The sequence below is a fragment of the Salminus brasiliensis genome, chromosome 25 (genome assembly GCF_030463535.1).
Source record: "Salminus brasiliensis chromosome 25, fSalBra1.hap2, whole genome shotgun sequence".
NCBI classification, from domain to species: domain Eukaryota; kingdom Metazoa; phylum Chordata; class Actinopteri; order Characiformes; family Bryconidae; genus Salminus; species Salminus brasiliensis.
The window spans coordinates 5,308,771-5,321,748 of NC_132902.1; the positions used below are offsets into that span (position 1 = coordinate 5,308,771).

At 43.7% G+C, this 12,978-nt stretch overlaps 1 protein-coding gene across 5 annotated transcripts in view; it reads left to right on the forward strand.

The window, feature by feature from the left end:
• The window catches only part of zranb3 (zinc finger, RAN-binding domain containing 3), an 86,266-nt gene that overhangs the window by 45,215 nt on the left and 28,073 nt on the right, over positions 1-12,978 (forward strand). For 4 of the 5 annotated variants that reach the window (XM_072671244.1, XM_072671246.1, XM_072671245.1 and 1 more), the window contains 3 exons: positions 887-1,048; positions 1,501-1,906; positions 12,116-12,346. In XM_072671244.1, the coding sequence (XP_072527345.1) occupies positions 887-1,048; positions 1,501-1,906; positions 12,116-12,346 (799 nt within the window). The remainder of the gene's footprint in view (positions 1-886; positions 1,049-1,500; positions 1,907-12,115; positions 12,347-12,978) is intronic. The other variant, XM_072671248.1, reaches the window with a different exon arrangement.

The window sequence follows — 12,978 nt, forward strand, 5'->3', positions numbered from 1 at the left end:
GGTAAAATTGAACAGGGTTGTAATATTGTAATAATAAGAGGGGGCATAGAATAGAAGGGTAGTCATGGTAGACACCAATTCCTGCTCATTAGCTAGGATTCACACATTCACACATAGATTCACACATTGCTAGCAGTGTTGGGAAGGTAGAGCTTAGCTCATGCTAGACTCCATGAAGCTCATATTTGTGCAGGTACCAATCCAGAGTCTGTCTTTTGCAGTCAAGGAGGGTTTTTTATTTACCTTCCTAATAAACTTCCTAATAAGCCTGACTTGACTGTTCCTGTTAACTGCCATTTCTTAATTCCATTACAATCTGAGGGGATGGCTTCCTTTGCTGTTTTCTCTCAGCCTTCTCCTGCTTGTGTGCATCAATTCTTTGAATTTTTCAAGACAGATAGACGGCTGCTTAGAGGAGCTCGTGTCTGACAGGGTTTGAGGTGTCAGAGTGTTTATAAAGCTTTGAAATTTGCATCACCTGGCCTTTCCTAAGGATGTCCGTAAACAAACCAGAGCCCTAGCAAGCTAATTAAGGTCCGAGACCTTGGTAAAAAGCTTTCTGGAAGCTCAAATCTTTCCTGTGCCCCTTTCCTTTCATTCCAAATAAATAAATGAATGCATCATTTTTCATTAGATGTTGAAAATTATTTTGTCATGTTTAATTTTTGATGTTTTGGTGCTGAGTTGATTTTTCCACTCCCTTAACTATTCTCGAACTATAGCTGTATAAGTATAACAATTAAACCCAATTTTTGATTAAATTCTAAGCTTTTAGCATGGAAAAGCTAGAGGTTTTAGTACTTTAGTACTTGAAGTTTTCACCTCTGAACTCCTTTTCTTGTAGAAGTGTGACTGAGACAATGACTGATTTTCTGTCATTGACTAGGAAACGGTGACAGGCAGCACTCTGAATGGAAGGAAGGATTATCTGAAGGCAGAGGAGGGAGATAAGGAGAAATGGGACTTTCTGAACTTCGCTCAGGCATGGACCCCGAGTGACTGCACCATCGGAGACGAGGGCGGCAAAGAGGGTGTTTTCTTCTCACATGTAAGCCTCGGTTCTTAAATCCAGAACATGGAGCAACTCTAGCTAAACCCTATCTTGGGACTAAAAGGCATTTTTCAATGCGAAGCACCTCATCGACCTGGCTTGTTACTCGCTCACTTGCTCGCTTTGCTCATTCACTCAGTCCCGATTAGCAGGCTGAAGATTTTCCATCACCATTAACAGGCCAAAAAAGGGGAAGCTGTTGAGCTCTTGGAATAGTTTTAATCGGTACACTGAAAGGGTGAAAACTGGCTTTAGTAAAAGGCCCAAAATATTCCTTACATAAGTACACAAATGCTGCCTGTGATGCTACGATTACTACAGTTGTTCACTGATATTGGAAACGTTCACTCTTGTGAGTTTAAATAATAAAAAACGTATACATTATTTAATTATATAATTAAATAACAAGCTTTCTCTAATGCTCTCTCGTTTTGATTTTCATCCCGCAGTTTGAGAAAGACAAACAGCACGACATCCGCACCTTTTTCTCTCCCATGTCGGAAAAAGACAGGAAGAGGAAGAGAACGGGTGATTCCTCTGCCACCAGCTCTCCACTTGCACAGTCACATGACCAGCCGGAAGCCAATCAAAGCTCTCGCAGCCTCAGCCCCAATTCAGCTGTTCTCGAAGAGGATTTTTCCCCGCAGGTAAAGCGACTGAAGCAGGCTAGCCCACTGTCCCGACATGGTGGGGGGAAGAGAAGCCCCCTTACACCCCTGAGCGCCCCCCGCAGGCTCTCTGCAGGCCTGCAGGTCCCCCGCCACAACCAGAAGTGGAACTGCGGGGTGTGTACCTTCTCCAACAGTGGCCTGCTGCTACGCTGCGAGATGTGTGAGGCGCCCCGTGCTCAGAGAGGTACGCATGCGCACACTTGGTAACGCACACTCACTGACACACAATCTGTCAAGCAAACAGCCACAAATGACAAGTGCTATTGAAGGCATTGTATTCTGTACATTCATTGTTCAGTTCTGAACACACATTCATAGTGTGTGTGTGTGTGTGTGTGTGTGTGTGTGTGTGTGTGTGTGTGTGTGTGTGTGTGTGTGTGGTAATAAAACCAGTCACACACAAAGAGGCACAAAATCAGTACTTTGTATAAAAACTAAGCACACAGAGATAAGCCTGCTGAATAATAGCCCCTGTGTTATTCCACAAAAATGATTTTAAAAGATCTCTGATCCCCAGTGTTAAAACATTACTGTTCAAAAGTTTGGAATCACTAGTCAGAAAAATGATCAACTAATTATATACTAAATTTATTTGTCAAATGTTTCTCCTGTTTCTCCCAATTTTGCTACTGCCAATCAACCCATCCATTTGTAGCTTCCCCTAGCACTAGCAATGCTCTCAACACTAGAATGGTAAGGACTTGCGAAGCCAGCCACTGCCCCTTTTCTCGAACTGCCGTAGATGCAGCCAAGACATTCGGAAGTAAGTGCTGGGTCCCCATCTCTGCCGCACCAGCTGACAGACGCCTGTGCCAGCCGACATAGCTTCAGGAGTGTGGTGAGGGGAGAGGGCGCCATCTGCCCACCCGGAGATGGCACAATCAATATTGCTCACTTTGGCTCCAGCCACTGATGGCAAAGCAGCGTGGCTCGGGATTTGAACTTGTAACCCATGGGCCATTATGCATTAGCATTAGACATATACGTTGTTGCATTAAGCGTTCCAAAGACACACAAGGATGACACATAATATAACACGAAATAAGGCCTGTGGGCCTTCTGTTAGCTGGTCGGTGCTTCTCATCTCCTGTGAACATTTACACTTGAACAAACCGCAGGGACTACAGCTGGTGGCTAACACACCCATACTTAATGTGCCTAAAGGAGCTGGTAGTAGTCAAGCTGATTGGCACTTTTTGTTGGAGGACGGGGCTGTCTGCAGCTGTAAACTTGCAACACACAAAGTAAAGAAAAATATGAGAAATTGTACATTAAACAGTGGATTGTGTCTGTCAGCGGTCAAAGTGGGCTGGTACCGGAGCCTTATAGGCAAGTAGCCATCTTCTACATAGAAGGCCAGGCTCCGATCTCTATGAATTGGGAGAAACCAAAAACTGGAAACTGAAGATCAGCGTTTGGCTCAATGAGGCTTGTTTTTTTGATTAATCTGGCTACTCCACATCAAAGGGGGCTTAACCATGCAGACTGGCTCTTTTTGTTGGAGGGCGGGACTTTATCTGTGAACAGTCATGCTGTTCTACCTGCTTGAATATGTTATATATGGTTCACCACCACTCCAGCAACCGCTAAATCTTCCTGAAGGTCTTTTGCAGTCAAACAAGGGTTTTCATTTGCCTTTCTAGCAACCCTACAAACATTTCCCTGAGCAGTCCCTCAACTTGACCACCACCATTCCTGCTAACTGACATTTCCTAATTGCATTGCGAACTGAGGAAACAGCTACTCTAAACATTTAAATAACTGATGCCCACAAAGCAGGAGAAAGCTATAAGAAGATGGCAGTGTGCTCGGCAGCTGCTTAAGGGAGCCCATACATGCTGATTGATGGGGGACAATTGAAGGAGCTGTTTTAAAAGCTTTGGCATTTGCATCACCAGGTCCATAGCCCAGTCTGCTAAGTTCGGAGACCTTGGTGAAGTGTGTGAATACTGTTCCGGGCACTAGGAGCTGCTGAGTATTTCGGTGTGCGCAGGGAGGAATACCGACATCTCAATAGCATACAGTTGAATAAGGTTCAGCGGACGGACTAGAATGAACCAGCATACCAACCTATAAAGAGCAAGACACACACACACACACACCTTTCTACCATGCAAATCCTCTCCAGCAGGAACACAGCAAGTTACGTTCCCTAAGGACCCTAGACTACTCTCTGAGAGAAAGAGGCTCTGAACAGAAAAGGGGAAAAGTAAGGTGTGAGTGTGTGAAAGCAGCTTGTTACTGTCACATGAGCAGTGTGAGGGACTGAGCAGTGTGATCCGACACTTGGAGTGAAAATTTCTAACCCAGGGATGTAACTGTTGGAAGGGCCTAGGGGACCAGAGCCCCATGTTTGAAACCTTAACCTTAACAGTAACTGTCTTAAGTGTCAGCTAGCTAGTACTCTAGGTGACTGTGATTATAAAAAATGTTTAAAAATGGCAATTTATTGGGAAAGCTATACAAATACTGGGTAGGACCTCCCTCCCTAGCTCTCAAAATGATGTCTGATGATTGCGTCATGCAATCATGACTCATGATTGAGATGGGACATGGTGCAATGTCATGCTGGAAGTAGCCGTTAGAAGATGGGTAAATTGTGGCCATGAAGGGATGCACATGGTCCCACATCAATACTCAAATAGAGTGCCAAGTGACTGTTGACACCAGGCAGGTTGGGGCATTGATTCATGCTGGTGGTGTCCAATTCCGACCCTCAAATTGGACACCAAAATTGAGATTCATCAGACCAGGCTTCAACTGTGTAGTGTTGGTGAGCCTGTGCCTTAGCACTGCAGCCTCAGCTTTCTGTTCTTGGCTGACAGAAGTGAAACCCAACCTCGTCTTCTGCCGCTACAGCCCATTTGCCGTTAGATGCCTTTCTGCTCATCACAGTTATACAGAGTGGCTATCTGAGCTATACCCATTCTATCAGCTGGACAAGTCTCACCATTCTCCGCTGAGCTCTCTCATCAACAAGGCGTTTCTCTCCACAGATCTGCTGCATACTGGATGTTTTGTTTTACACCACTCTGAGTAAACTGAAGAAAGTGTTGTGCTGAAAATCCCAGAAGATCAGCAGTTGTAGAAATACTCAAACCAGCCTGTCTCACAGTGACAATCTTGTGATGCTCAGAATTATGGAGATCACATTTTCACATTTCTTTCATTCTGGCTGTTGATGCGAATAGCACCTGAAACTCCTGGCCTGTATTGTCATGATCCTGGCTGATTTAAATAATAGCATAAATAGGTAGTTTCTAAGAAATTGCTTTGTGAGTGTATATGTGCTGGTTTGTCGTATGTAAGCAGTATGTAGCTCACATTGACAAGTGTGAGTGTTTAAACACAGGCATAGGAACAAAGAAAAGTATCATACAGGCAGGACCAGTCTGCAGAGTCCAGAAGTCAACACAAGGCCCAAAGTACTTCATTAGTGTGGAGATACTACCTGAGATGTAACCAGTTCAGCTGCAGTAACAGTACGACTGCACAGAAGTACAGCCTCGTAAGCCAGACTGTGTGTTTTGACTGCATGCAAAACAGCAAATCGCTGGTCTTAAAAGCAGGGAGGGCCAGCAGGGATAACCGGAGCCAGTTGAAATTCTTTACGCGAGGCAAGATTCTGAGAGCCATGGTGACTTCAACACGCACTTTACATCAGACAGTCACTGTAGTTCTGTGGGCAAAGTGTCTGAGGCTGAAACACACTGATATTCTACAGCGCAGAACTCCCACCTCAAACTGCAGTTTCTGCGGCTACATTAGCCAAGTTACTTACATTTGACTAGTTGAGTAGTAAAAATGAGTAGTTGTGCAATCCCCTAATGCACTGAAGGTAGAGTAACTAGCTAGCTTGTTAGGTCAAACAGGACCAAAAGGGATGTAAAAGTCCTCAAAGCAGTGCAGATACTGAAAAACAGTTGTTGCTTAGCCTAGTTTAGCTCAGTAACAAGAACACTATTTCTTAGTCAGTATCTTTGTAATTATTTCAGAGTTTTGACTGATAAGGTTGCTGTCCCTGTTAGTTTTGGCACCGTGTGCGATTATCTAGCTGATTTGGTTAGCTTTTAACCTAGCACCCGTTTGCCTCTTAGGGTTCCTCCAGTATGCCCCTTTGCCTTTTTTCGATTAGCCTTTTAGCTGCATGCTTTCACGGCTTTCTCCGGTCGACCCCTCTGCCTTCTCCAGTCAGCCTAGCATTATCTTTAAGCCTAGCACCCACTTACTTCCATGACGTCCTCAACTCAACCTTTCTGCCTTCTTCAGTTGGCCTGGCATCAGCTTTTTGCCTTTTAGCCGCTCCCTTGGCTTTTGTGTGGCGTAACACCACCTCCAGTCACCCCCTTCTCCCTTCTCCAATTAGCCTAGAATGAGCTTTGAATCTCTTTTGCCTCGCTTCCATGTTCTCCCGAAGTAGCCCTTGCATTTCAGCATATTCCTAGTGTATTTAAAATGTGGGGAATTTGCTTATGCTGGATTTTCTTTTCAGTGAAGAGACAACTGTGTTTAAGGTTTGTCACTTCTATGTACTGAACTTTTCTATTGTAGGGCTCCTTTAAAATTGGTCCTGTTGACAGCATTTTCCAATGGATCAGGCCCTAGTTTGAACTAGTTTTTGGCTTTTGGTGTTAATTAGGTGTGCAAATGTATAGGAATATGTTCTGAACATCTAAAAGCTCTTTAGCAACACCGAGCTGCTCTGAGTGATGCAATATGTTTACTTCTAATGCGTTCTATGCTTTTCTGTACTCTCTGGTTTAGTTGGGGGTAAACACTCCTAATGCAGACGCTCTGTAGCACAGTAAGCTAATAATCGCATAATTATTATACACCTAAGCTGCAGGGTTTTGGAGTGTATGGAAAGTTATTCTCAAAGATATGTAGAAATAAGCATTAGTAGATTATTAGACCCAGACAGTAAAACATTTTACTGCAAGGATTTTGCATTTAATTGATCATTATTAGAATTGAAAGTAGCCGAGTATAGCATTCCAAGTTGATAGAGCCCATTGGAAATGTGGAATTCAAGCCCAAAGTTCTCTCCAGTGTGTGTGTGCATGGGATCACACACTGGGAGCTTGGAGTTCTGACCAGCTGATCAGCTGCAGTTGTTTAAAATGGATTACTTGTTCCTGCAACACACTCTGTGTGTGCGTGCTCCCTCATCCCCTTATATCCATTGGCAAATATTTCTATCTGGCTCGTTTTTCTCTCTGTCTGTACCATGGAAACGGGGAAGATTTCTACAGCGTTCAGATGCACACAACCCTAAAAACACCATGTTGTGATTGTATCACTATATGTTGTATAATATTATTTCGACTAGAAACACCCAGGCTTAATTACTGCATCTCTTCTCAGCAATGTGAAGTAGACAAACCGTCTACAAGCAACAAAGTATTTCTATATCCGTCTGGAAAGGGTAGCAGAGCCATTTCTTAGGCTCTAGTACTCAGCAAACCCAATGTAGAAAGCTTGGAACGGGGGTGAATCCTCCTTCAAGCCGGCCTACCAAAATTCCTTCGAGAGCAGAGCGACCACTCATCCAACAGCTTTCATGGTTCCATTAGAAAGAGGCTGGGCACTTAAAAACGGAGTTAACTACTGCTAACCAAGAATATCAAAAATACTGCTCTCACATTTGCCAGAGATCACCATAATGACCCCAGAGGCTTTTCAGAATGATGTGCCATTTATGCTCCATTACATCTGGCTTAAAGCAAACAATAACAACATCAATCCAGCATCCAAACATGGCGGTAGAAGTGTGATAGGGAGGAACGCTTTAGTCAAGTCAAGTCAGATTTATTTGTATAGCACTTTTTACAACTGTTGTTGTCACAAAGCAGCTTTACATAATTAGTAATTAATAAAAGACAGAAAAAAAAGAAATAATGTAAGAAGACATGAAGGATCAAAGACCCCCCGTGAGCAAGCTAACGGTGACAGTGGCAAGGAAAAACTCCCTCAGAGCTGGAGGAAGAAACCTTGGGAGGAACCAAGACTCACAAGGGGGACCCATCCTCCTCTGGTCAGAACAACATTAATGATAAAAATGACCAAAGCAGATACAGCAGATAGTTAATAGTGGTGATATTAATAGTGGCAGATAGTTAGAGTCCATTTAGGTTTTAACATGGTCATTAAACAGGTAGCAGTGGTAGCAGGGTGAGTCGCTGGTCTGGTATGGGTGGTGGTGGTTGGGGGCCTAATGGTTGGACTGGTAGATGGCAGCTGGTCTGACGCAGGTAGAGGGGACCTCAGCGGGCAATCTTCCTGCAGGTCGGGCTTTACTGCCTGGTGACTTGCTTAGGAACCATTAATTTGGGTTCTACCAGAAAAATCCTGTTGGAGAATGTCCTCAGTGTCATCAGTCTGTGACCTGAAGTGTAGTGGGTAGTGGCCTAACCCTCTTGCTACAATGGGTTCTTTGAGCGATTCCATTGAAGAATCATTTTTGATTCTATAAAGAATCATTTTGTGACTGTGAAAAACCTTTACCTTAGTCTTTAAAAGATTCCATTGAACAGAAATGGTCCTTTATGGAACCAAAAAGTGACAAAGAACCCTTTTTAGCACTTTTATTTTAACAGTCCAGTCAAAGTCCTGACTTAAACATCACTGAGATGCTGTGGAAGGATCTTAAATGGCGGGCATTTTATAATGGAATTGAGACAAGTGGACCAAGGTTCCTCCTCGGCAATGTGAAAGACTTCTCTTTAGTTATAGTAAGCAAGTGGTTGCAGCCATTGCTGTTAAAGGTAGCGTAGCAAGTATTAGGTTTTACTTCTGATGTATGTGTTTTTGTCTTATGGTTTCTCATGGGTCGTCCTCAAAGGTTAGGACACCCTATGTGCTAATAGCTGGTATTTCCCTGTTGCCAGTAATATGATCTACCAGTCTTTGACATCAACTGGGAGAAAGTTTCCCACTCCTCCATGCAGAATTCTTTCAGCTGTAGTTTAGGCTAGATTTGCTCGAGCGTCCTGTGATTCAACAAAGAATTTCTAGTTGATTTTATGTTGGAGAGCTCTCCAGCCCCTACTGCAGAAAAGCAGCCCAGTTGAGTTGAGTAGGAGTTCTTGTGCTCAAATTCTGTGTCTGGTTTGCACCAAACATCTGTTACTGTGTCTGAATAATTCAACTTTGGATTCATTTGTCCAAAGCACATTGTTCCAGATGTCCTGATGTTGGTCTAGATGCTCTAAAGGTTGTTTTGGCAGCAAGGGTTTCCTCTTTGCACACCTCATGTAAAAATGTGTGGTCTCTTTGTCTGTACTTTGTCTTCAGCTGTGACAGGACCTACCTGTAAATCCTGTGATGGCATTTTAGGATTGTTGGACTGAACTTGCTAGGACGGCCTGACCTGGCCATGTTGGCAGCTTTAAAATCACTTCCCAGGCTCTGAGATCTACAGCCTGCATTTACTGAAGTAGCTGAAGTAGTAAGAAATGTGGGGGTATTCTAATTTGTCCTCACAGGAAAATCGTTATTTGTAATAATTAGACTTTTGCAAATGATTTTTGAAGACATTTCTTCAGTTTAAAGTTTTGAGTTCAAGTGAAGATTAAACGTCCAGATGTTTAAATGTAATACAATCTAACCTTTTCACATGAATGTATTTTGGAAGGGGCAAGCACTTCTTTGTAGCACTTTTTGCTGCATTGTCTGGATCTGTCTGGATCCAGGAACTATAAGCTTCAGCTCTAGCATAGCATGTGATTCAGTGTGTAACGAGCTTCATTATTAAAGTGATTTACTCAAACTCAGATCTTAAAATGCTGCTTTTATTTTCCCGTTATTGGAAAGAACCCGATCCTTAATTATGACATTTATCTCCATTCATCTGGATGCCCGTGTCTTGCTCCAAGAATTACCCAATAGAAAGAACAGCACAATAGAAAGTTTGCTTTGATTACAGCAATTCACGCAAAGCACCTGCACGCACACACAAACGCACATAATTGGAATATCACAAAAAACAGCTTGAGGTGTCTTTCTTGCACACATACATAAACTCCCATCTTTCTTACCCTTCCCTGTTAAGCTAACCGAAGCTCCTTTTTTGCTCTCGGTTAGTATGAGTACTGCCTAATATTGAATCATTGCACAAGCATTGTTGCTCTTCTTTTGACTCATTTAGCCGAAAGAATCAAAAAGATATGAAAGAACTGCAAAGATATGAAGAAGTCCCTTAAGACCAGGCCGTATTGAAAGACATGCCTCCACTGTTTTCAGGCTCGATCAATGAATCGGTTCCTCCATGCGCCATTTAGTAATTGAACATGTTTGATGTACAGCGGTGACCGGCAGGCTGGGAGTTTTCTCCGGTTGGGTTTGCAGTGCGGATCGCTTTTACCGCAGGGGTCCGATTTTCATCTAACACCTGGGCTTGTTACGGCAGTGCACAGCAGTGGGGCTGAATTCTGCTGCTCGAAAATTCAGGTGACATTTCATCAGATCCATGTGAAGCTGGCCTTTTGAGTGGGAAGAGGGGAACCTGGGAGATGGGGGGAAGGGCGTGGAAAAATAGTGAGAGATGGAAGGGGGAATTGAGAAAGTGAGAAGAGAGAGAGTTGTGGTGTAAATAGAGAATACCGAATATAATTATTGATCTATTTTCTGCTTCCTGATTATTCGTTTTAAGGGCGCAAACTAGATCCGTTGGGAATTGCTGAGATCAAGCAGTGTAAAATGATGTGAGCCGGTATGATTTTGACTGGTCCAAAATGAAACTTTTGTGGGTTTAGTTATGCAGTGCTTCACTGAGGATGATTAAAATAACAGTTATTATAAATAGCATATCAAATTGAGTGGTGCAATTGCGAGTTCAATCTCCAGCAATGCCACGGCAATCCAGGGGTCCGGGACAGCATAACTGGCCTCACTCTCTCTGAGGGGGTAGAATGGCCTTATACCTTTTCCCATCACTCCACATGGTTCTGGCCAATGTGGGCTGTGTTGGCTAATAAAACAGAATTGGCAGTTGGCCAAGAGAGCTATCTACCTGCATAGATCCAGGCCAATTATGCTCCCTTGGGCTCCGACTGCTGATGGCAGGCAGCATACCCCGGGATTCAAACGAGCGACCCTCAGGTTATAGTGGCAGGGCCTTAGTCCACTGGACCAGTCAGTATCCCAAAAGAGGTTCTTCTGTGGCATCGCTCAAAAGAATCATTTGAAGCACCTTTAGCAACACTTGGAAAAAAGATGCTGTGATGCTTTACGTGCCTCTGAGAAAGTTGTGCTTGGGATCATTGTCTTGCTACATAACCCATTTGCACTTGAGCTTCAGTTCATTGGACTGAAGACTGAGCATTCTCAGTGCAGAGGTCATGCTTATGCTGTCAACTATAGCTCCTCCCTTTTAAAAAGTTTCACTTTTGACTCATTAGTCCTCAGGACATTATTCCAAAAGGTTCTATGGGACATCAAGGTGTTTCTTTTTTTTGGCCAGTGTAAGGCAAGCTTTTATATCCCTCTTGGTCAGCAGGGGCTTTGACCTTATAGCTCTTTCTCTGATACCATTCTTGCCAAGTCTCCTTCTAATGGTAGAATCATGAATGCTGACCTTATCTGAGGCGAGCGAGGCCTGCAGTTCCTTAGATGTTTGTCTGTATTCTTCTGTAGCTTTCTGGATGGCTCTGCTGTACTCTCTGAGGAATTTTGATGGGTTGGCCACTTGGGAAGATTCACCATTTGCAGATGATTGCTCTCACTGTGGTTCGCTGAAGTCCCAAAGCCTCAGAAATGGCCATACGAACTATCTTTCTCATCTATCACAGCAGGGTGTACTAGTCCATTTAGCCTACCTCATGACGCTGGAAAGGTTCTGTTCAGGTGGTGTTTGGATTAATTTGTTGTTTTCAGGTATTAACAGACTTTGGTTTATTGAGTGATTTGAGTAAGTAATAGATTGAACGGGTGAAAACTCATCTCAATGAAGCAGTAGTTTTTCCTCTGAGCATGTCTCATTATGCCTTATAGCAGAAATGCAGTCACAGAAGCACAGACTTGAAGCAAATCAGTCTCACACACACACACATGTATATATAAACACACACAGCATCTGTGTAGTGCTCCACAGCTCTGCACAGAGTCTTGACAGTGTGCTAATGACCCGAGTATTATTTATGACAGAGTTTTGTTTACGGCTGCTTATAAAATAATGAGCACAGTCAATGACATAGCAGTCTGAATGTCTTGTCTCAACCTACACTGAGATCTTTTTTTTTTGTGCTTCTCATTCTAACTGGTTTTGAAGCCCAGGCCAGGTCTTCGTGAAGGCTGCTCATAAATCTGTCCTTTTTCTCTCTCTCTCTCTCTCTCTCTCTCTCTCTCTCCCCCGTCTCTCGATTCCTCCCTCCACATGCCTGGCTGCAATTTCCAGCACTTGGCCTTCCTGCATCTCCTTCCCCATCTCCCTCTGTCTCTGTGTCCAGCTTTTGCATCACTCTTTCTGACTCAGAAGACGACCAGGCCACTCCTGAGGCATCAGGCGACTACCCGGTTGCCCTAACACCCCAAACTCCTTCAACCAAACCGAGCCGGCTGCTGAAAGGGGATGAAGAGGAGAGACCCACACATTCCCCTCAGGAATCGCAGAAAGAGCCTTCCACAGGTATTCTGAATTCATACTAGTGTAACCGATCTAGAATCAGTTCTGCATCTGCACCTCAAATGCTCTGCCCACATAGTCATGTGGAAAAAAATAGGAAACCCCATTTTCATTACATTTTACTAATAGATTGACTCCTACAAACCATGCACAAAATGATCAGTATGCGATTGCCTTGCATATCTGTCAAGTGGCTCTTTCCTGTTTGTGGATGGCTAGCTTCTTGTGTATTGGAGGAAGCACAGGCCTTCAGACTCCCAGAGCTGATGGCATCATGTGATGGGCAGAGGAAGACGAAGGTAGTGGGTGGAAATTGGCAGTGACTCAATTTGAGAGAAAATTGGCGGTTCTTGACCACAGTAAATCCAATCAGTACTGAACCCGGCTTCTAGACAAATGGAGAATCACTCTAGGGTTCAGTTCAGTTCAGCATTTCAGTGCAGCATTTGTTAGACAGCCTGAGCCAGAACCTTAAGAACAGGCCAAGACAAAGACCGGCAAAGAGTCAACTCCCTCTTTGCTATTCCATCTAACAAATAATAGTACTGTTCTAGCAGATTCTATTACTCCAGTAAAGTGATTATAAACAGAACTGGCCAAGGTTCGAAGACACCTTGCCTTTATAACAATTTCCA